Raw genomic sequence first — 25,513 nt, 5'->3', positions numbered from 1 at the left:
TGTCTGTGACATATTCTGACATACGTGAAAACAGCACAGTGCTGGTTTTTGCACAAAGACATACCCCTGTCGCACCTGTTAAGGACGTGTGTTAACTGTTGGTAACAGTTTCTAGGTAGATATTCAAAATACAGATTGTTTTGAACAATAAGCAACGGGTATTTCTAATTGCTAGCTGTTCAGTTTTAATGTTTTCTGTGCGTATTTCATGTACAATGTACAATGAACAGTTATTTTTAATGTTAGTGCATCCATATCTGGCACTCGTAAAGTAAGTCTGGAGTTGGTAGTTAGGTCAATAAACATATTTTTTCAGACACTAAAAAGTAAAGTTTAATTATAGTCATAATTTAAAACTTCTCTTTTAGAGCAACCCCCTTACTTTCCTTTGAGTCATCCCTTTTTTCCACCAGCCTACTTATTGAGATGACGTGCTGTTAACGATCTTCTTCTCAAAAACTTTTTCACAAAAAAATTGAACCGCCGAAAAAACAGAAAAGCAAAAAATAATAAACCTTTTTCTCCTATTTAACTTTAATCTAGGTACTAGTTTGAAGTCGGTGCCTCATCACGAGCCATCAGGAGTGATAGAAGCCCATTAGGCAGACGACTATGGGTCCACTCCTGATGGCTAGTACTGAGGCACCGACTTCAAACTAGTACCTAGATTATAGTGAAATAGGAGAAAAAGGTTTATTATTTTTTACTTTTCTGTTTTTTCGGCGGTTCAATTTTTTTGTTAAAAAGTTTTTATTTTATACTTTTTTCTCACCCTTGGGGTAATTTTTTTTCCAAATTTATATAGGTAATACCAACTTCAAGTTATACCCTATCCAATAAAAAAAGAATTATGAAAATCGGTCTACTCTGTAAAAAGTTATGCCTGGTCATATATTACAATCAGTGATGAACAATCAATCAACCCCTGTTTCTCCAATTTAAATGGGACCACCCTCGGGGTATATTCTTTCCATTAAAAAAATATTATCAAAATCGAACTACTCTGTGAAAAGTTATGCGTGGTCATACATAAAAAAAATATATATACGCGTCGACTTGAGAACCTCCTCCGTTTTTTTCGTCGGTTAAAAATACAAACTGAAACATAGACGCACAGAAAAAACAGAAAAAGAGACCAGCGCTGGGAATTGAACCCAGGTCCTCAGAATTCCGTGCTACGTGCTTTACCCCTACACCACCACTGGATAGGAGTACAGACACAAATTTCGCTGCTAAAGTGACTCAATAGGAAACAAACAAGCTGAGATATGTGGTGGATAGGAGAAATTTGTGTCTGTACTCCTGTCCTGTGGTGGTGTAGGAGTATAGCACGCAGCACGGAATGCTGAGGACCTGGGTTCGATTCCCAGCGCTGGTCTCTTTTTCTGGTTTTCTGTGCTTTTATGTTTCGGTTTGTATTTTCGATATGGATTTTACGGGATGACCGTAAAAGTAACAAAATTTGGAGTTGAAATCAAAAATACAAAAAGACTCCAAAAACCAATCATGATCTTCTCTCTCATGTTCTAAGTCGTTACACTCTTGACTGAGTGGTCGTGATCGGTCGGTTAAGGATCACGTTGCACGTCAGCCCCACGTTGGGCGCCAGTTGTCACGGAGTAGGTAGTGACCGGGGAAGTTGGTGGACGAATGAAGAAGGCAGGAGAAGGCAGACCAGTAATATTTATTTAAGATAATTATAAAAGGGCACGTTTCCGTGCCCAGTTCTTTATTTTATACAATTCAAAAACACTGAAGTCCAGCAGTATTACCAGCTAAGGAACTTCACCAACGCACTGCATAACTATATGAAACTGTGGAAGGAAATAAACCTTTCTTCGTATAGGTGTAGTGAATTGTGAGCTAGTTAAGGAGTTTTAGGAAATTTATAGGATCTAGGATAAAAAGACAGGTATCTGTTCAGCTCGGAGGCTCTGAATAAAATGGCTACTTGACGTAAATCGAACAGGTGTGGAATTTAGAAAAGGAAAATTAAATTTAAATGTTATTTTTTAGAATTTGTGCTAAACCAGAAACATGTTGTAACACACCTCGTTACAAGTGGGGCTACTACGAAAATCGAAGTTCGTATCGTACCATCGCTCTCACTCCCGTATCTAATATTAGCGTCCGCGGGACGGCAAGATAAGAACTTACATTTTTGAATTTCATAGTAGCTTCGCTGTAGTGAACCTTTTGTTGACTTTCTTACGAAAATAGTGTGGTGCCTTCTACACCGCAGTGCTGGGGTCCGGAGTCCTTAGTTTGTTTTAATAATACATACACTCGGAATCACAATCGCTTCACCACTTTTTAGGGTTCCGTAGTCGAAATGGCAAAAAAGGAACTCTTATAGTTTCGCCATGTCTGTCTGTCTGTCCGTCTATCAGTCCGCGGCTTTGCTCAGAAACTATCAAACTTACAAGGAAAACTATAACAGCTAAGTTTACTTGTGAGTTATTAGTAGTTTAGGAGTAATTAGCAGCCTAAGGTATAAATTATAACGTGGAAGATTCCGAACAAAATATAAAATTCATAGAAAAATATTACTTCATGTTATCGTAATGGCTACGGAACCCTATCTTGGGTGTGTTCGACACGCTCTTGGAGGCCTATATACAACAGTGTACGTCCTACGGCTGTTATGATGATGATGTGAAAAGTAGAGGTTATGAAAAACGTTGAATTGAAAGGTGTTAAATACAAATATTTCCTCATATTAGAAAGTTCCTTTTTCTCCTTAATCTCTAACTACCCTCCATAGCCACACTATTTAGAATGAGAGTAAAAAGGAATGGCGTGTGGCGCACAAATGTACAAGCTACCTTACAAGCTGTGTATTCCCAGCCTTAGACAATACATTTGGTCATTGGTTTATACGACTAAATGTAAATTTATACTTTTTCCTGTAAGACGGCCCTAGATGAACGTTAATTAATTATACTAGAAATAAATAAATCTCTGTATAAGAATCTGCTGAAGTCTTAAATTATCGTAGGTAATTAAGTAATCAACGTAAATAGGTACCTGTTTACGATAATCCCAACTGTTTATAGCTACTTACCTAGTAATGCACACTAAATCTTATTCTTTTTAAATGCACCTATATCCAAAAGAGCCCCAGTTGTTTATATAAAATTTCCCATTCGATTATTTACGAAAACTACGAGCGATTTTGTCATCCAATCCAGATATATTTTTAAGAACTGAATCTTTTCTACAAAAGATTTTTATGTAGGTAGAGTGTTGTACGTGAAAATCAAACCACTACGGCTGGATAGCCAAGTGGTTAGAAAACCTGATTGTGAAGCTCGAGGTCCTGGGTTGGGACCCGGTCCAGGCAGATATTTGAATGACTAATGCGAATGTTTGTTCTCGGGACTTAGATGTTTAATATGAATTTATGAATGCATTTATATAAGTTGATATATCCGTGGCCTAATGCAAACCATTGAACCGATTTAGATGAAATTTAGTATTACAGATAGTTTGAGTCCCGGAAAAGGACATAGGATAGTTTTTATCCCGGAGAATAATTCCCGCGGGATAGCGATAAACGAATTCTACGCGGACGGAGTCGCGGGTAACGGCTAGTTTATTTATATATATGCTAAAAGTCAAAGTCAAAGACAAAATGTCTTAATTCAATTAAGGCTATAACAAGCACTTAAGAATTTAAAAAAAAAACTACCACCGGTAGAAACAGGTTTTAAATGATAAACCCCCCCCCCCCGTGTATGCGTTGTGTATTCACAATGCATCGATGAATCGTACATGAAAAGATCGAGGTTTTTCTTTTAACAATCAGTCTTTATCATTACGTCATTATAATCGCTAAATGGATACCGTTAATTACTTAGTAAATCGAGCATTGTCTCAGAGTCGATGATGGCACTCAGTTTCTCCCTGTCACACATATGTAATCAGATATTAGTTGGAAAGAGAAGATTCAAGTGACGCGGACTCATTAGTGCTCGGAGAACGTCTGTTCTGCCGACTTTTATTTAGTTAGAAATATCTTTGTTTTTTGCTTGCTATCAACTGAATGTAGTGTCAACATTAGTAACAAGATATTATCTACTTGTTCCATCCCAGCCTATATACGTTCCACTGCTGGGCACAGGCCTCCTCTCAGAACAAGATGGCTTGGGCCATAGTTCCCACGCGGGCCCAGTGCGGATTGGGAACTTCACACGCACCATTGAATCGCTTCGCAGGTTTGTGCAGGTTTCCTCACGATGTTTTCCTTCACCGCAAAGCTCGTGGTAAATTTCAAATGTAATTCCGCACATGAATTTCGAAAAACTCAGAGGTGCGAGCCGGGGTTTGAACCCACGACCCTCTGCTTGAGAGGCGATAGGTCAAACCACTAGGTCACAACGGCTTATCTACTTACAAGTAAAACAAAATGTGAAGAATTTCACTAGAACACTATTTAAAGCTATTTATGAGTTATATATAGTATAATTTATATAGCCCACTTTATCCCACAGTTGGCCTCCTTTTGTTTCTACCATTTGTATCTGTAAAAAGCATGCCCATGCCACTATTTTTCGGTCTTTCCTACGGAACCTAATTGCCTGCGAGTGCCTTCGACAGACATGGCAAGTTATATTATATTGCCAGAAAATGTTTTCTTATTTATATAATATGACATATGACCTATGTTTTATGTTATATTTGACCTATCTTATTAAACCATTAATCTGTATAGAACTAAAAACGAACTATAAAAAGCGGCCAAGTGAGAGTCGGACTCGCCCATGAAGGGTTCCGTAGCAGCAAGTAACATAATATAAAAGTTTCCTTTACTTTACGATTTATGACGTATTAAAAAAACTACTTATTAGATCTCGTTCAAACCAATTTTCGGAAGAAGTTTACATGGTAATGTACATCATATATTTTTTTTTAGTTTTATCATTCTCTTATTTTAGAAGTTACAGGGGTGGGGGGGACACACATTTTACCACTTTGGAAGTGTCTCTCGCGCAAACTATTCAGTTTAGAAAAAAATTATATTAAAAACCTCAATACCATTTTTAAAGACCTATCCATAGATACCCCACACGTATAGGTTTGATAAAAAAAAAATTCGAGTCAGTTCTAAGTATGGGTGCCTCCAAAATTGATTGTTTTTTTTCTATTTTTGTGTGAAAATCTTAATGCAGTTCACAGAATACATCTACTTACCAAGTTTCAAGAGTATAGTTCTTATAGTTTCGGAAAAAAGTGGCTGTGACATACGGACTGACAGACAGACAGACAGACATGACGAATCCAACAGGGTTCCGTTTTTTGCCATTTGGCTACGGAACCCTAAAAAACCTCCGCAAAATAACACCTGGTTCAATAAATTCAATAAACTATACCCAAACTTTTTACTAAAAACCTTATTCACATTTCATTTATGGTACTATTCAATGGAAAAAATCAATTGTGTAAACAAATGTGGTGACTGACATTGACACTTGACTGACGACTGGCTGACTGACTGACTGACGTTGGCTCTAGTGATGTGAAAGCTCTTTAAGATACTTCAATCAGCAGTAAATAATTATTTTGAATTTACTCATATTTCATTATTTAATGTTTTCCCTAAGTTTAATTTTTAAAAATGGCGAATCACGTATTCTCTTAGTCCTGTTCAAGAGTCATTCACAATGTTTCCATGTCCCTTTTAACTTAAAATGTTTAATAGCATTTTCACGAAGTTTTAGAATTATATCTTCAAATATATATACCTAACGTTTTTTCCATACAAAATTACCCTCCCTTTATACCCCTTTAAGGGTAGAATTTTTAAAATGGTGAAACATGTATATCCACTTATATTTTTTGACGTATATTTTCCCCAAGGTTTATGACGGAGTATTTTAGAATTGAAAGGGTCTGTTAAAATATGGATTAAATTAGATTTTTTTGCTGCTTAAGTAGCGTAGTAGAAAAAGGCAACCTGAGATATGTGTGCATAGGAGAAATTTGTATCTTGACTCCTGTCCAACGGTGGTGTAGGGGTTATAGTACGCAGTACGGATTACTGAGGACCTAGGTTCGGTTCCCAGCGCTGGTCTCTTTTTCTGGTTTTTCTGTGCATCCATGTCTCAGTTTGTATTGTCGATATAATTTAGAAGAGGCATTTTTAAATTTACATAAGACAGGGAATTGAGAGTAGACACAGGGAAGTGATTCAAAATGATTTTTTGGTCCAACAATGGACTCCACAGTAAATATGATACTAGTAAATAGAAATCTACATAATTTCTACTAAAATACTATTTTATCGTCCAACTAGTGTTTACCCGTGGCTTCGCACACGTAAATCATTAGGTCCAGCAGCTGAAATACCGGGATTTTAAAAAATTGACGTGGGAATTCCCGAAAATTAAATCGTTGGTTTCATTGACATTACATTAAAAACAGTCATTTCATGACTCTAAGCTGAGCGGTTGTTATTTCAAGATTTTATCCCTATCCCATGGGAATATCGGGATAAAAAGTATCCTATGTTGTAATCCAGGTTATCTAACTTTTCGCCAAATTTCATCCAAATCCGTCCAGCCGTTTCAGCGTGAAGAAGTAACAAACATATTCACTCACTCACTCACAAACTTTCACATTTATAATATTAGTAGGATTAGTAGGAAGTAGGATAGTAGGATAGGATTAGAAACCTTTATAAACCTTCATTAAATAGTGTAACTTAACACAAATAATTATATCTACGAATAAATTAATTTGCAGAGCCAGCCATAATTATCGGTAGGTAAGGTTGGTTCAATCAAATAATTAATTTTGTTGGTACAGCACTAAATTACCAGAGACTAGACCGACCATAGACCAACTTCGGTGAGAAAAAAATTATCATGTCAATTTGACAAATATAACGGATTTTCGTCTTCCAATTAATTCTATAAAATAAACATATTTACACGATTATTTAATGATAAAATGATTGTTAAAAACAGTGGTGAGCTCATTGAGATGTGAATATGATCGGGATTGGCGTTCAAATGTAAGTAACTACGGAGTAATCGTGAAAAATTGCTTTGTTTACACAATTGATTTTTTCCATTGAATAGTACTTTACGTTGCGATGACCTAAAGGTCATAGAAAAAATAACCTTAACTTACTGCTTTCTCTAGCTAGGTATTTTTTTAATGTCATACTAAAGAAGCCAATTAAAACAATCAATCAGCAAATTTGCAATAATTTAAATATTATTACTATAATTAAGTAACAAGCATTTTCAATTTTCACTTCACGATAGTTAATATGTTTTACGACCATAACCCATAATGACACAGTTAACATTCTCTGAAGATTTCAAATCATTTTAATAGGCGTTTTTAACGTACGTCAATAATGTTCAGAAAACGAGAGTTAATGGCAACATTCAGGGAGTAAACCATTCAAAAGTCACATGTCTGTAACGTCAGGGAAATTCTACCGCGGCAATATTACCTATGTTTTATCTTTACGTCTGAGAAAAACTTACAAAACATCGTTACTGTTAACTCTTTACAAAAGACGAAAATAAACATACTCAGCCATGTTATATAAAACTCGAAAAGTATTTTTTGTAATTACATATTCCAGTTTTAATAATATGCATTTTCTGACTGTACTTACATTGTCACGTTCGACAAATGGAAGTGTTAATTATTTTTCTCTCTAAAATATTTTGCAAAAAAATATCGTGATAAATCAAGTGTCCCATCGCGTAAACAGTGTAGATTACGCAAATTAATAAAATTTTGCCGCTTCAACTTAAATCCCAATTTTTTTGTAAGTGGCCATTTAATTTTCTCTGTACCTGCAAAAACAATTTTCGCACAAATTTTACAAAACTCTTTGCAATACGCGTTATTCCTCATTTTATTTAGCTGATAATTCTTGGGTGCTTAATGACGTAACTTAGGCTACGTCAGGCTAGGAACTTCTACGTCAATTCTCTACCAAGCGAACAAAAACCCGTCTCTGATTTCCCTAAAATCCCATGTTTATTAAGCTTAGAATTCCATATAAAACGTTGATTCTTTAGGCAGTCGTACGTAACAAGACGCACGTAGCTATGATTAATTTGTCAGTGACACATACTGAGCTCTGATTTTAGCTTAATGGTCTAAATGCGTACGTGAATATACTCGGAACGTCTCTTTAAACTTCGTCGGTAACTCGTCGGCTAGCTGTCATTCTTTTTATTAAATAAGGGTCGGTAAACCTTTGCCAAAAGATGTCCATGGATGGTGGATTAAAGAAGCTAAGTGTGTATAGGTGCTCAAGAATGGAGATTAAACCGGCCAAGAGCGTGTCGGACATGCCCAAAATAGGGTTCCGTAGCCATTACGAAAAAATTAAGTAATATTTTTCTAAGAATTTCGTATTTTGTACGGAATATTCCAAGTTTAGGTATATTTTATACATTAGGCTGCTATTTACTCTTAAAAGGCTAATAATTCTCAAGAAAACTTAACCGTTATAGTTTTCCTTGTAAGTTTGATATACATACTACCATCCTGAATTTTCCCAAATTTTTCCAACAGCCGGTTTAGATTTTAGAGGGGGGAGGACACTCGATTTTAATGAAAATTTGCACTTTAAAGTTGAATATTTTGCAAACAAATCACTGAATCGAAAAATCGTTGTAGCAACCCCCTAATAGTTTTATCCTATCCAACAATACCCCACACTACAAATTTGGATGAGAAAAAAAAAATCACCTCCACTTTACGGCTATGGGAGGTACTCTAATAAAAATTATTTTGATTTTTTTTTGTACCATTTTGTCGGCATAGTTTACATATACACATATTCGTGCAAAATTACAGCTTTCTAGCATTGATAGTCCCTGAGAAAAGCCGCGGACGGACAGACAGACAGACAGATATGGCGAAACTATAAGGGTTCCGTTCTTGCCATTTTGCAGAACAAAAGTAGCTAAGTTAAGCGAGTAGAATTTAAAGCCCCATGGCCCCAGACACCCTGTATAAATCGACTCATGATTTCGTCGGTTTCCGTCATAAAATGAAACAAGAGATTTTTGTTAAAATTCTAGAAGAGAAGTAGAGGGACCGCGAATGGCTATCAATGACCAGGGTATAAACAATATACAAGGCCCTAAGAGATACTGACACCAACAAAGAGACAACCCACAACTGCACGATGTGACGCCACAATACTAAGAGGGCTGACCCCAAATAAAATGGAACATAGCGAGGAAGGTGAAAGAAAAAGAGACAATGTTTCACATTCGTACGTAAAATATTTTATAGGTTCTGAAAATTATAGTCGTTTAACGTATCTTATTATGTAAACGACCTCAAAGTTTATGCCCATTATCATGATAGTCAAACAAGGAAAATAATATGGAGCAACCTGAATTATGCCTTACGGGAAACAAAGATGGAAATAAAAATGTAATTATGTACTTAAAAACGAGTTATTAACATATACGAAGCAGGTAAATAAGACACTCTAAAAATGAGAGCAATAACTTCGAAAGATAACCCGTAAAAAACAAAAATATCCTAAGAAAAGTAATTACTTGACTTGAATTACTATAATGTCATCTACACTACATTGAAGTTCAAATGCATAGCAAAATCAACGATGTAAACTTTAATCGGAAATTTCTAGAATTGCATTAAAATTCTGCATCGATCTGAGGAAATCACAAGGATAATGGTGAGGCCGGTTCAGCCAAACGTCCTAGGCTAGCTTTGGCACTGATCAGAATGCAAATGATGTTTCCTCTTTAAAATATTATAAACAAAGAATATCCAGATTTTACCGGCTTCCTGAATTATTCCGTGACCAGCATAAATGGAGCATTAGAAGATAGACACGTAAATAAAAATGACAGTTTTAGCTTAATAATTTACCCAAATACAAAAAGTCATGAAGATCTTGGAGATGAAATATTAAATAAAATAAACAATAGACAGAATAGAATAAAGGTGAAAGCGGAACATAAACATTCTAACTTTGCTGCTCTGCAGGTAAAGAAAAAACATATGTGTTTGAGGTTTCGGAGGACCAAATTAGCTTTTAGTTTGTAATGTAACCCCTAATTCACTAAATAAAGAGAGCCTAAAACCATGTAATGGCGTGTGAAGCTCCTGATTTGCATTCATCATCATCATCCCAGCCTATATACGTCCCACTGCTGGGCACAGGCCTCCTCTCAGAACAAGAGGGCTTGGGCCATAGTTCCTTCGCGTGGGAACTTCGCACGCACCATTGAATCGCTTCGCAGGTTTGTGCAGTTTTCCTCACGATGTTTTCCTTCACCGCAAAGCTCGTAGTAAATTTCAAATGTACCTAATTCCGCACATGAATTTCGAAAAACTCAGAAATGCGAGCCGGGGTTCGAACCCACGACCCTCTGCTTGAAAGCCTCTGCCCGATTTGCATTAAGTCATTTTAATCCCGATCCACCATAGGATATTCTCGCAGTCTTATAGTAATGTTTGCCCTTGTCAAGCAATATTTGCTGTTTTGCTATGATAATAATATTTTTTTCTTAAAAGAATCCACAATAACTGACACATTAAATGGTCTGATTTTACTTTTAGTTTGAAGCGATTTATGACAAAGAGGAAACTGAGGAAGAAAATGTATTTGGCATCGAAAATGTTTCCTGTTCAATTTGGCACTAGGATGGCGACCATTACAAATAAAACGCCTTTCCGACGCTTTGTACAAGTATCTCAAAGTTTGTCAATTTTGTTTTGTTTCATTTCTTTTGTACAATAAAGAGTTTACATACATACATACATAAAACGTAAGATTTGGACTGTAAATTGACGTCGATCCGCTTCATATTTAAAAATGCAAGGAAAATTTAATTTCTGGTGTGTTTACACTTAAGATGTCGCACGGGTGACAATTTTCAGTGTAAATATGGCCTTAGCCGAGTCGTGCTTTCAGAATTAGGCTAATTAGATGTCGCCAGCAGCTAACGGCCCCAATCACCAAGTTCCTGGCCAGAATGTTGGTAAATAAAATGATTGAGGAAAAACTAGTCGAGAAAACGGTCAATTATTTAATTGGCACGATGAACCACAGAATGGTTTCGTGATTTATGGTAAAGTGCTATTCAGTGTGATTTTAATAATTTACAATATACTATGTACTTACTATATACCAAGTAATGTACTATATAAAAATCTATTTCTTAGAATATTATAAAGGAATAAAGATTTTTTATTTTATTTAATAAGATCAGATGTTTACCTACGTTTATAGATTTGAAGGTCTAAACTACATAAAGTAAGTGGCGATTGATAGAATCCAAGTACCTTATACAGTAAACGTCACAAACTTGATAATTGGATGCGTGTGTCAAGTATTAGATAGCTGAATAATTTTCCTAATAAAGCTGGATAAAGAAGAAGACTGAAAACATATACACAATTTCTTAGTAACTCTTGCACTGAGTTATCGATTCAAGAATCATGATTTATGTATGGTAAAGATGCTAAACCCTGTATTCTTATAGGTAGTTTAACCCGTCGCGCGACCAACGACTTTTTTGAGTAATTTTGGACTAGTACCCTATGTTAAAGGATGATCGAAATTAGTAACAAAAATTGACTAATCACGAGTACTTAGATACGGGCACTGTGGCACGCAGGGCGTTCGACGGGTTAACTTATAAATTAACTGCCATGTTACACTGCGAATAAACAACCAACAAGCTAGTCGTCTTGTTTGTAAGAAATTTATATGTTGTGATTACTTCAAGTCGCGAGATCGCGAGAAGATCCATTATTATCCGTGGGGAAATATATTAGGAGCATACTCGTAATCATTTCGTGCTCCTGAAGGATACTAAAGTACTGCAAGATAAATCGGCAGTGATCCTTCTTCACATTTTTATTGGGTTTCCTCAGAGCTTTTAGTACTCGTAAATTTAACTTTTTTTATGAGCTTTATTTTTGCTTAATTTTCGCGCAACATCCTTCGTTATGCTCTTGACAGTGAATACGACCTTCGATTGACAATAGAATCGGCACAATATCGTAAATCGGTTTTATGTTCAAGTAATGGTGATCACTGGACAATGATGGCACTCCTTCTAACTGCTATAAAATCAGTGAATGGGACAATTGGAATTAAAAGTGAATAATTACTTCCGTGACCGCAAGTGACCCTTTGATGTGTATTTTAATGCAGTTATTTGAAAAATGGTATCGCTAATGATGCGTGACGAATATTGTTATATTTCTTTTTCATAAAATATATGTTTACTTAGATGATTTTGTAACTAATCAAAAAGTTATCTATTTTTAATTTATTTTAAAAAGTTATCTTCTAATCACGTCACTTGAAACATTTCAATCTGAAGAGGCTCTTCGTGAAACACTTGTTCTTGTTTATTGTAAAGGCCTACTCATGGGCGAATCGTGCAAGTAAATCAGTCATTCTAACGAATGACTTACATGTCATTTAATTAGTGTATAATCCTCTTCGAAAAACTCAGAGGTGCGAGCCGGAGAATTACATTTGAAATTTACCACGAGCTTTGCGGTGAAGTAAAACATCGTGAGGAAACCTGCACAAACCTGCGAAGCGATTCAATGGTGCGTGCGAAGTTCCCAATCCGCACTGGGCCCGCGTGGGAACTATGGCCCAAGCCCTGTTGCTCTGAGAGGAGGCCTGTGCCAGCAGTGGGACGTAAATAGGCTGGGATGAATGAATGAATGAATAACCCTCTTCGGCTTGGTATCCTTTCAGAAATTAAAGAAGGAAAAGAAGAATAAAGAATTTTAATTCCAATATCAAATGATGTTTAGTTGTTTAAATTTTATCGATTTACTCTCAACTTTGACCTTTGCGAGATAACATTAAGATGCGGCAACCTTTTTGCTCGAATTAAACCAGTCAAAGAATTGATTGTAGTCCCGCTGCCGTAAGAAGTCAACTTAATTTGTGTGGACCAGCGCGTAAAATTGTCATTTGTCAGCAGCCTGCAAGAAGTAATTACTGCCCTATATTTAGTTTTTTGGCTGTTGTATCTAAATGGTTTTTGCTACAGAGTGACAGATAATTGTGTTAACAAGTACATAGATACATACTGGTTTGAGTCAGTTTAGTCGAACCGTATCGAATTGAGATGACGATTAAAGCGTCAAGTAGGGTATACAAATTGAACTGAAGAATACAAAATCTGCGCTTGAAATTTTTATAATCGAGAAACTACTGAAAATTATGCTTACTAATATTACAGTGCAGTATTAAAAAATATAAACAGACAGATTTAAAAACGTAATACGGTGGAGCTCGGACACCATAAACAGTTCGTCATTGTCATTACTTTGATGAGACTGAATATTTAACACATGATGTCCCAAATGAAAAGAAATCATTACTGTTAACGATTCCATAAAGAACAACTAGTTTGTCTTGATGAGCCCCGCATGTTGGCATGCAAATTTTAATGACACAAAATATGTGCCTGGACAATATTTACTGATTATTGCAATGACGTCAGCCAGACTCCTTCACAGATCTAGATAAATACGGGCAAAATGAATAGTTCAATTGCAATTAAAAGACTTATCAAAGAGACTCAGGGATATCACAGTAGACTAAAGAGCTTGCAACTTCCTAGTTCAACGCAATATTCTTGCAATCCAGCAAGGAAATGCTGCCCAGCGTCTTTGGTACCATGCCGCAGAGGCCATTTTTAGAATTATTGTAGTTATAGTTTAGTTTATTTAATTTTAATCTAGTTTTAGTTTTTTATTTGTTGTTGTCCATCTTTCATATCATGCAAATTTATAAAGCTAATATATCCACCATTTCACCATTCCAGATCTACTGTACGAAAACTACATTCCGAACGACCCTGACAAGCAGGACAGCATACTCCGCAAGCTATCAGACTACTGCGGCAAGTCCATGTTCAACTACACCACAGAAGATGCCGATCCTCCCTTCAAATGGGACTTTTATCATTCCTTTTTCTTCTCCTACACTGTTGTTAGTACTATTGGTAAGTTCATTATCATCAGTTTTTTAATTAAATTATTTAAGAACAGTCTTAAGTGGAGAATAATTATTTCAAATAGAAAGTACATATTTGTTGCTGACGATGAAAAGTAATGAGTACTAGCTATTGTGTCATTTACCGACCTACGACCTATGACATCTTATGAATATTATTGTATTAATAATGATAATTATATTTTATTAATGAAATAATGGAACACAATAATAAATTAAAATTGGACTAAATTAAAAATATTAATAAAAGTAAAACAAACTAATAACTCAATTATAACTAAAATAAATTTGAAAAAGTAACCCCCCACGGCATGGACCCAAAGATGTTGGCAGCATTTCCTCGCTGTATAGCAATGCTGATACGTTGTGCGAGGAAGCTGCCAGCTCTACGGTCCCCTGTGGTATCCGAGAGACGTTTGGATAATTCTTTAAATATATTTTTTGCACTGGGCCCCCACAAACCTAATAATTAATACCACATGTAGTTCCGTTTTGTCAACAAACGTTTAAACTGAATAATATTATAATAGTAGGTTCTATTATAAACTACTTCGAAAAGTTGAAAGTAATGTGCTTACCTATTTCAGGTTACGGCAACTTGGCTCCGACTACACATCTTTCACGGATCCTCATGATCTTCTATGGTCTCTTCGGGATCCCTATCAATGGTATCTTGCTTGCTAATCTCGGTGAATACTTTGGAATACAGGTGAGTAACAATTGATCGCTATTGCACATCAGAACTCAATGTAATGTAAAAGTGCAGCTACTAGCTTGATTATCATTATAAGGTTAAAAACAAAAGGCTGTGTGTTTAGTACTATTGGTAATATAGCTCTTTTTTTGCTGTTTATTTTATTAGACAGGACAAAGTCATCTATAGATAGATTTTTAGCCTAATTGATTACAGATTTTAGTAATGTTTTTACCTACTATTTCAAGTTAATAGCTTGGCAAATCAAACATTTATTAACGCCGTGTTTTATTATTAGCAAACACACAGGCACGAATATTTTATTTTCAATTTAAATTTTCTTTGTTTTTCAGCTTATCAGTGTCTATCGAAAATACAAAAGGAGAAATGCAAAGCGAGCGAATAATATCGGATACTTTTTCCACAACCTTGGAATGCTGGGTCAAATCTTCCTCTACCTGATCCCTGGGTTCCTATTCTTCATCTTTCTACCCGCTTGCATCTTTATGGTCTTTGAAGGATGGGACTACGTCGCTTCCGTTTACTACGCCTTTGTTACGCTTACGACCATTGGTTTTGGAGATTTAGTTGCAGGTAATTTTATTTATGCACTCAAGTATTATAAATTTCGATTCGGCTTATTCAACGCCTTAACTAGTGCAAACATAAATTTTGCTCATTATTTTTTTTCAACATTAGGTTTTTTTTATGTAATGAACTAACTGTTGCTTGCGATTCCGTCCACCTAAAATGTGTTCAACGCTATCCCGCAGAAACTATGCAATTTTCTGGGATAAAACTATTGTAAAGTATGTCCTTCCCTAGAACTTGGTTTCTATATCAAATTTCTTCTAAATTCATCCGTTTGAGTGCCAAGAAGTAACTCAGAGAGAGGCAGACACATTTTTGTAAATTTATAATAAAATATTATTATAGAAATATGGATAACTATTTTTTGCGATTTGTCACTATTCAAACTTTGCTGTTTGTTTTGTTACAGGAACTATCAACAATGGTTTTGCAAATGGCTATTTTATCGCCTATCAAATATTTTTAATATTTTGGATCACTTTCGGGCTCGGCTACATCGTGATGCTGCTTGGTTTTATCACCAGCGGTATGAGATCCGAGTCAGTTCACCGATTGGAGCAGAAATTTGCAAACCAGTTCAAGTCGACGCAGAATAGGATCCTGCAAGGCTTCACACGAGACATGGCTGTGATAAGGAAGATTATTAATGAAGCCAACGTGATCAAACTAAAGGTGAGTGTGTATTACACAAAAGTAATAAAGTTAATACCCCGTTCACCTTTGCAACTGAATGAAATTTTAATGAAGCATTTATTAAGAATACTTAATGTTTACCTAGTAATGGTTTTTACTTTGTAAATATCCATGCCAGAAGCTGTTAGTTTTATTTATTATGACTACCTGAACACCTAGTAGGTAGTGTAACTAAAGACAACTTATGTGAATTTTGTGAGTTTTGAGTTTTCACAAATATTGATTTTAAATTTTACCGTTTTAAATTTCAGCCGGTGTACGTAGACACTGCGCCGCGTCTTGTTCGAAGTGTCAGTTGTCCCAATTTGACATTTGATGTGGAACCAAGGGGCCCAATAACTAAGAGGAGAAGAGCAAATTCGGAGAATATCTACCTTTCCAGTAGAGATATACTCCGGATACAATCCGATACTGATTTACTTGGAATAGACAAGGACAAGACTTTCTCTGCGTCTGCTATCGTTAAGCCTGCCGAGTTATTAGCTAGAGTTGTCAATGTCTTGGGTGGATTTGAACCACAGCAACAAGAAAGAGGAATTCATATGTTTAATGACGAAGAGATTCTAGCAAGTGAAAAGCTTCCAGTATTCAGCATTGGCCAAGATATTATAAAAAGTTCACCAAAGAGAACCCGAGCTTGCAGTGTAGCAGTGCCAAATTATAAAAAGGACTCCGTGCCAACAATAGACCATGACTTCACGTGGACGAATGGGGACACAGGTGATAAGTTTAGGAGAGAAGCCAACATTAGGACAGGGAAATTGTCATTGCCAGATGGTCGTATTGCTGTATCTCCTGTTTCTGAAACACCACCAAAGAGTATTTTGTCCAAAATATTCAGAAAAACTAGTACAGCAGAAGATCCTGCTGAGTACATTAAAAATTCTATGAAAGGAAGAGTGAGTATCGCTCAAGGTGTTAATGAAAACGTCAATACTAAACCTAGACGGGGAAGTATATTCCCAACATTCGATTTACACGAAGAAGATGATCAAGCAAAAGCCTACAGAGAAAAGACCAGAAAAGGTCGACGTAGTATTTTCCCGACATTTGACTTTTCAGAAGATACCAACGAAGACGAAGCTTCGATCAAGAAATATCAACAAAGAAAGAGACACAGCATCTTCCCTACGTTCGACTTCAGTGAAGATGCTGACGAAGATGCCGGTAGAGCCTATAGAGAAAAGACAAAATCAGGAAGACGCAGTATATTTCCATCATTTGATTTTAGCGATCCGGATGAAGATTTAGCTAATGAGTACAAAGAAAGTACAAGGCGCGGGAGACGCAGCATTTTCCCGACTTTCAATTTCAGTGATCCTAACAATGACAACAATGACGATACAATAGATGACCGTGAAGTACAAAAATATCAAAACAGAACTAAGAAAGGAAGACTCAGTTTGTTCCCGACCTTCGGAAAGTCTAAGAAAAATGAAGACGAGGACATGCCAGATAATTCTGAAGAGGTGTTAGACTACCAGAAGAAAACAAGCCGTGGTCGTCTCAGCTTACTTCCAACATTTGGTAAAAACAGATCTGAACGCCCCAGCTCCTCTAATGATCAGCCAAGCGATCTTGAAGCTAGTATTCGAGAATACCAGAAACAAACTAATCACGGTCGTAAAAGTTTATTTTCTGACGATGCAGAAAATTACAAAAAAGCTACTGAAGACGGACGCGGTAGCTTATTTGATAGTGAATTAGAGCGTTACAAACAAAAAACTAAACGGGGACGTGGCAGCATGTTTGACCCCGACGTAAACTTGTCTAGTCTTCCACAATCGGAACAAGTACAGGTACTAGAACAAACGAGTGTGGCTGATCTGCTACGAGCTTTGGCTGTGCTAGAGACTACTGCTCCTGGTAGTAGTAGTGCCACCGATTCTACAGGAATCTTAGAATTGCTTTCCCAGCCGCAGCCTGCTGCGACTCGGCGACGAGGTTCTGTTAGGCCAGACTTTGTGTTGCCTCCAATACCAACAAGACCCGAACCAGCCGAAACAACTGAGTCAGCTGGTCCTAGGAGAAGAAGAATATCTGGTAGAGGCAACGCCCCGCAGTTCACTCCTACTTTAGCTACTGTTATGGCTGGAGCTGAACTGCAGACAACTGCTACTGCAGCGAGAGAGTCTCGAATGAATATGCTAACTCAACCTCCTCCTCCTTACTCGGAGACTGCAGACGAACCTTTGCAGCCGAAAGTGAGGAGGTATTCCCCGGCCCCACCTGGGCCAGGAAGATCTAGTGGGCCAGTCCCAAGACTATTTTCTCGTATACGGAAAGAAAGTGTTGCCAGTATAGAAGAAGCAGACTCCAGGCGGGGTAGCCTCACAGATGTAGTGATTGATAATAACAAAGACGATACGTAACCCAGTGCCTTGTTAGTACAATTTTAATGATTAGTTAATTTATTTATTTGTAAGTCGTGAACTAATTTAAAAAATATAAGCCGTCCAAATATTTGTTTTGGGTTTTCTTGGACTTACTACCTATCCAAATCTTCAAATTGTTAAAAAAACTTACTGTAGAGCTGATTTTGAGGCTTGTTGTTCCATAGTTTAGCAACTTAAACCAAGTGTCGTACAGTATTATTTGGAAAATGATTTTTAATCGTATAATTATTTGTTTTTCGAAATTAATATATTAAGAAGATGAGCAAGTAGCATTTGACACCCACATTGTACAGATAAATACACACAAATGCAGATAAATGTAGATCCGCTATTTGCATTTGTTCTAATATTCTGGGTTGGTTGTTGCTAATCTAGAGGACTATGGTGTGATATCTTTTGTGCCTGTTTTTACCCGACTGCCCGAAGGAGGGTTATTTAAGTTTTTACCCAGTATAACGGCATGATTAAGTTATAACTTGGTCATTACTATGAATATGCAGATATCGGTAAAAGAACTATGTAACTAGGTGAATCTCGTTATGCAGTTAGTTTCTTTTCCTTCTTTTCTAGCCTTTATGAACCTATGAAATGGTGTAGGGTTCCTTCAAATCTCTCCACTTCTCCCTATTCTCGGCAGTAAGAATTCAGTTTCTGTCCACCACAGTCAACACCAGAAAAAAGTAATTCCTATAAGACTCCCTTCCCCAATTTTAAGTGTATAATTGTCTAAAGAGGGAAGTAAAATTTCCTTCATCGATACTCTACCAGTAAAAAGATAAACATTGCAAACACAGGAGTTGATTGATTATGTTTTAATTAGTATCTCCACATAAACTTAAGTCTTACATATACTTGCTATAAAGGTACATAATATTTAGTCATTACACTAATATAGTGTAGGTTCTTAGCAAAATAAATAGCTAATTTGAATCAAGGCATATGAACAATGAGAAAATATTCACATTTTCAGTTCAAACTAAACAATAATTTGACAATAGAAATAAATTGCGAGTCCCTATTCTAAACATGAGTATTCGAAACAACTTAGCGACAATACCGTAAGGTTCATAATACTTAATATGTACAAATAACAAACAACGTACGTCCACTTTAGATTACAATTTACATAAATTGACTTCAATCAGCGAGCCAAAGTCAAATAAGCATCGAGATGCAACACTGCAAAATATATGTCCTCAGCACAATCCATCTGAGACACATTATAATTACTTAATTCGCATCAGGTTGCTAGGCTGTCCTGTCGTACAGTTTTTTCTATGCTCGGATTTGTGAATAAAGAATCATTATCATTGATAACAGTTTCGAAGATTGATATGAGGTTATCAATCCCGATGAGGTAGCCATCTTCGTGGTTCCCAACTTTCCACGCGGAGGCATGGTCAATGTTGACATTGTCTGGGACCGGAACAGTCTTGGCGAAGTCAATCATCCAGATGGAAGCTCGACGCTTGTCATGGACGAAGAGGAGAGAGCTGCCGATCAGCTCGTGTGTTCGGAAGAAATGGGATTCTACCAGCGTTGCGCGAATGTTCTTTAACCTCTCAAGGTATCTTGCCTGAAAAATAAAGAAAAAAACTTTAGAAAATTTTGGCATTTCTGAGTTTAATATTGACAGGGCAATTATGATTGGTGTGGTAAACCGGTAAGTCATTTAGCAAATTCTGAATTCTAACAAGTTGAAAATGTAAACAAAATTGTCAATAGAACGCTATAACACGACTTGGTAAAACAATATCTCTATATAATAAAAAGTCTATATCTCTATATACACATCACTTGAAAATATTTAATCAATTTACTATAAACTTATTCTGCTCTTAGTCTTATAAGTCCCTAAATCTCCAATTTCATTGGTTAGTTATTTTATATATAGATTAGATAAAACTGCTTGTTTGTTTTAGAACATGCACCTAATTTAAGAAAATATTGCTCAAAAACGTCTTTCAAAAATAACCATAAATAATATTCTGCACCGCCAATTTAACCAAAGGGGAACTTACAGGAGCATTAGGAAAGCTGTTAGTGAAGTCCTTAAAGGCCTCCACAATTTGGTCCCTTGTCTTCGTAGTCTTAAAGTCTTTGGAGCTGGTACCATCAGCCTTCTTCACTCCATCAACCCTGAACCCCAGGGTCGATGTGGAGCTGATGGTCTCTCGCCATATCATGTATCGGGGCTTGGTCACGCCTTTGCTTCTGTGCTCTTCATCTGACGGGGCCTTTGGATCTATTTGAATCATCTTTTCGTACATGTCCTGAAGAGAGAAGATAATTGAAGGTTAAAATAGTATAAAGGTTAGAGATACATGAATGTGGATTTCGAGCCATATACGGCTTTGTCTGCAAATTATTCGGTAACTACTAAATTTTCTCGCATAAAACTATCATATGTCATTCCACGAGACTAAAACTGTCTTCATCAATTTAATTCAAATGGTTTCAGATATTATTCCATGATTGAGTAACAAACATTATTGCGTAGACGTAGCTATCGTAAGGTCGCGGGTGAGCAGAATGATTGTTTTTAGTTCATTAACAAACATCTTTACATACTTTACCATTTACAATATATAATTATTTTATACGGTAAGGACCTCATCTTGGTAATAAAAGATTTATTAATAAAAAAGATCTAAAGAAAACACATTAGAGTAAAAGTTCACTCAGTAAATGTCTTTGAGGACAGCGTTTAACCGCTTAGTAACAGAAAATAATCATTTAATAGTGATTTACCAACCTAGTGACCGTGAACTTTAATTGACGAGAGCCGTGATTACTTAATCTATTGAACTATTATAAAAATACAGACAATGAAACTGTATAATTATTATTTATTTGATGTTGCTTGAGCCATCTTACCCGAAGTCCGAACATAACTCGTTCTTGACTTTTATGTGCGTTATTATTTATAAACATTAGATAAAGACGCTATTTATATAAATTAACAATTAAAACGGACGTCATTACAAACTATCAACTCAATTATTTACTATTGAGGCCAAATAAAGAAATTATGAACGATAATATAAGAAAACAAGTTTCTTCGACTAATGTTATCTCAATGAAAATATAGATATAATATTTCCATGAGAGTTAATTAAAACTTAATTAACCGGATTATCATGACATTAAATAAAAGCAATCACTTTGTTAGAAACAGGTATAGGTTAAATAATTAACACAAATGATTAAAATGAATCAAGGTTTTCTGAATAAGTAATTAAATAACATAGGCTTTAAAAGCCATTAGATGCCGGTTCAAATGCTCATACATATTATTTCCTTTTTTACTCGACTACGGCAAAGCCAAAAGGAAGAGTCATCATCATTATCACGAGTCAGTCGAAAGACGTCCACTGCTGGACATAGGCCTCCCCCAAGGCTCTCCACTCAGACCGGTCTTGTGCTTTCCGCATCCACCGCGATCCCGCGAGAAAAAGGTAATGATTTTTTATTCTTTCTTCTTAAAATTAAAAAACATGTAGTTAAAAACTTACTTTTCTTAACTTAGTCTTCTCTTTAGCCTTCGCGAGTTCTTCTTCAAGGTACGTTCTAACTCCAATCTTGCAGTCCATGACGCACGGGCAGTCAAAATCACTTAGCAGGTCTTGAAGTTGAAGGTATACTGATAGATGGTGGTTAAGGCATTATTTAAACGTGATTGTGGTACTTCCCTAACATTCAATGATGGTGGGACCATTCTTTCTTTTCTATCTCATAATTCACTTAAATAATATAGAATAACTGAATCATATCGTCATCATCATCAACTGATACGATGAGAAGTGGATGTTCATTGAGTCTTAGCCTGTTTGATAGAGCTATATCAGAGAAACCAATTTTATTGTTCCATTCATTTTTAGCTAAAACTTTCCGATTCAGTTGTTTAAAACATAGCTTATTTTCAATAATGTTTCGTTTCTAATATCAAACGTTTACTCTGTTAATTTCAAAATATAAATTTTTAATAAAATTATCATCAAAAGCTTCAAACAAAATTGTTTTGAAGACACTGAGGATTAGAGCTGCATTTTAGTGTCCTCGTGAGCGCTCTTCCGACACTTATCACCAACAACATCGGTTTCAAAACATTTAACACTTAGTAGCATTATATTTTGTTGAAAAGGATACGTTCTCCGTCGTCACATGTAACTTGTCCCTTGTATTCAGGAACAAACGGCCGTAGAATGTCTTTCATCAGTAACTGTAAAACAAATAATAGTCCATTAATAAAGTCACTTATATGACGTACAAAACTAATTTCCAAAGGGTTATTTTTATTTAGCCTATTTAGTGGCTCACTGCTGGGCAAAGGCCTTCCCTCTTGACCTCCGCAACTCCCGTTCTGACGATATGTCCGGCCAGTCTTTGGCCAAAAGACCAAAAAATCAAAAGATTTGAACAATCAAAATTTTATTATATTCTGTCTTATACTTTATAAAAATCTTATTAAATATTTTAGTTGTTAATATTTAGTTAGTCACTGTAATGGAAGTTAACGAAATAGCGTTTACGAAACAAATCGCCAACAAAGATCATATTAACGCGGAAATTAAGGGTTCGCGGGGTAATACTCGTTTGTGTTAACGAGTGGAAAGCACTATCTAATCAGAGTGGAGTTGCCAAATTACGTGTTATTCTAATCACTTCAATTTTATTACTTATTTAATGACAGGAAAGAGCTTCTTGCTAAATATGACCAGTCTGCACTGAGCAAAAAATATCGGTCAATGAACTCTTATTCAATATCGAAATAGTTTTGTAATTAAAAAATGACGCATGATGTTCAACCTTTTATCACTATTGACGTCAATCGCCGAACTGGTAACGTTATTTTAAAACTTAAATGATTTTGTCAATGATTCTTATCTATTTAGAAAAAGAAACAGTATTTCTATTATACCTTTATTTTAGGATACTGAATGAGCCAGTTTATAAAAGTATCAAATACGTTTCACATTGAGATAACATGTGTAGTACCTAGTGCCATCCACGAAGACGCGTGATTTTGTCAAAATTAGCCATTAATGGCATTGTAATAAGAACCACGGCACGCGTCATCGTAAATGACTCTACCTATATTTATATTTGTTCAAAGTTTAAACTTGTGTTGAATTAGTATTTATGACCTTTTAAAAACTATGGAACTTTGACTGCAATGGGCTTTGATGAATTATACCTTCATCAAAGGCAATGGGTTCTAAATAAGATTCCGTCAGCAGAAACAAACTATTGTTTTTTTAGAATCGCCTTTGAATTTACCTGATAACTTTACATACCTACTCTTGTTTGTAGCCTAGAAAAATCTGTACCTAATACCGTTTAAAACGAGAGAGATATTAGCTAATATGTGTAGCGTCACGTCACGCCTTGCAGAAACTTGCTGAGGCATACGCTCCTACGCTGGTACCAATATCCATCGCCATAGTCAACTACGTACAGATCAACATGAACCTGATCGTTTTTTGCATTGAGTCAGTGAGAAACATTGAAAAGAAGGTACCCCATGACGCAAATTGTGTCACTAGACCCGTTTGTCATAGTTCCTAGTAGTAATTGCAAAGAGAACATATATGGTGTAATGTGGAAATTAACGGCAACAATACAACGGTCGAGACAAAGAGATAGGTACTGAGTAGTTATTAGAAACCCCATTCACGCTTAGTCAAGTGGTTTACCGAGTAATCTCCAAATCTTCCTCTTGCTGATTAAGGTGTTAATGCTCTCAAACATGAAAGTCGTACAAATGTGGATGAAGATTTAAAAGTAATGACGATGTTAGTGAATCACAAGAGTAGAGTAGGGCAAGCCATGCCACCGCATGCAACCGGAAAGGTAAGATATAGTAATAACCGAGATCGCAAAATGGGAAATACTCTGACGCTTTAACTACTGGTTGGAATCATCTACGGCTATATAAATTAGAATTATAAAGCTTTAAAAATGTTGAGGAAAGAGCAGAAACAATTATTTTACTAACGATGATATCCTTGTATGATCATTAAAAGAGATTATAAAACAGATTTCTTTTAATATTCCGATTAGTAAAAAAATGTTCAAGATAATTTACCTATCGAGGTGATAATGTGCAATCACTTATGAATATTCAAATCATTCACGTATCACGACTATTCCTTACACTTGTACGCTATAGAGCGATAGAAGAGTGGGCGAGCAGCGATGTAGCGCTCAATGTTCGCGTACGATTACTCGACTCGACTCGATGATCGCTGAGGAGTAAGAGCAAATCTTGTCGGCCATTGGAACTGTGACCTTATTGTATCACGACTAAAGTTCTTTAACCTTAACTTAAGTTTTACCACCATTTAAGTAGGGTTCCTGTAACAACCTACTTGGCGCTAGTATCATGAGGACTTTTGACAACTTTGACATTTGCGTCACGTTTGTTTGTTATGATAGGGAGCAAACAAGCAGGTAGGCCATTTGATGGGAAGCAATCACCGCCTTCCATAAACACCCATAAAATAAGTTAAATGAACCAGTCGCAAGCAAGACTGTAACGTCAAGCGGACCTTTCAATACTAACGCTATCTAGCGGTATTTCGTCTGTCAATAAACCCTTATTCTAAATTTTTATTGATAAAGCGATTCTTACCTGGAAACACCTCTCTTCCTGTGGACAGAGCTTCTTCAGTATGGTACCCTGGTCTGGTCCCGCTTTGAAATTGCCTTGGTGACCCGCGAGCTGAACCCAAGGGTACCGCTGCTTCTTGTATGTTTGGAAGAACGGCGTCCACTGTACTATGTTGCGGAGCTTACGCCATCTCTCGGATTGCTGGAAAAAGCGAAAAAAATATTAACGGGTGATTGTAGAAAACTGTCTGGAAAAAGTGTGGGTGTTAGGGTCGTAAATGGGAATTGAAAATAGACCTTAGTCTCCATTATATAATAGGCTAGAATCCTAAAAATCTAATTAGTCCAACAGTTAGATTATTAGAAAATATTTGACACGTGTTTCTTCTTTTGTCAATTGAACCAAAATTATGAAATAAATATCATAGGACACCTTGACCCCCATTTGACCTAGTCCCAAACTAAGCAAAGCTTGTACTATGGATACCTACTAGGCAACGGACAAACATACTT

General features: G+C 36.2%; 2 protein-coding genes across 5 annotated transcripts in view; one reads left to right on the top strand and one right to left on the bottom strand.

Annotated features, from left to right (window-relative positions):
• The window catches only part of Ork1 (open rectifier K[+] channel 1), a 29,329-nt gene extending 10,872 nt beyond the window's left edge, over positions 1-18,457 (top strand). Inside the window, exons 2-6 of the mRNA XM_074089689.1 lie at positions 13,824-14,003; positions 14,602-14,723; positions 15,062-15,302; positions 15,709-15,971; positions 16,244-18,457. Of these exons, the coding sequence (XP_073945790.1) occupies positions 13,824-14,003; positions 14,602-14,723; positions 15,062-15,302; positions 15,709-15,971; positions 16,244-18,364 (2,927 nt within the window). The 3' untranslated portion in view covers positions 18,365-18,457. The remainder of the gene's footprint in view (positions 1-13,823; positions 14,004-14,601; positions 14,724-15,061; positions 15,303-15,708; positions 15,972-16,243) is intronic.
• A 728-nt stretch (positions 18,458-19,185) lies between these two features.
• IP3K2 (Inositol 1,4,5-triphosphate kinase 2) overlaps positions 19,186-25,513 on the bottom strand; it is a 243,161-nt gene continuing 236,833 nt past the window's right edge. For all 4 annotated transcript variants that reach the window (XM_074089935.1, XM_074089937.1, XM_074089939.1 and 1 more), the window contains 5 exons: positions 25,023-25,202; positions 22,538-22,610; positions 21,904-22,031; positions 20,410-20,661; positions 19,186-19,964 (listed from right to left, as the gene is read on the bottom strand). In XM_074089935.1, the coding sequence (XP_073946036.1) occupies positions 19,629-19,964; positions 20,410-20,661; positions 21,904-22,031; positions 22,538-22,610; positions 25,023-25,202 (969 nt within the window). In that variant the 3' untranslated portion in view covers positions 19,186-19,628. The remainder of the gene's footprint in view (positions 19,965-20,409; positions 20,662-21,903; positions 22,032-22,537; positions 22,611-25,022; positions 25,203-25,513) is intronic.

The sequence above is a fragment of the Choristoneura fumiferana genome, chromosome 7, assembly GCF_025370935.1.
Source record: "Choristoneura fumiferana chromosome 7, NRCan_CFum_1, whole genome shotgun sequence".
NCBI lineage: Eukaryota > Metazoa > Arthropoda > Insecta > Lepidoptera > Tortricidae > Choristoneura > Choristoneura fumiferana.
This window is presented reverse-complemented; position numbering and strand designations above follow the sequence as displayed.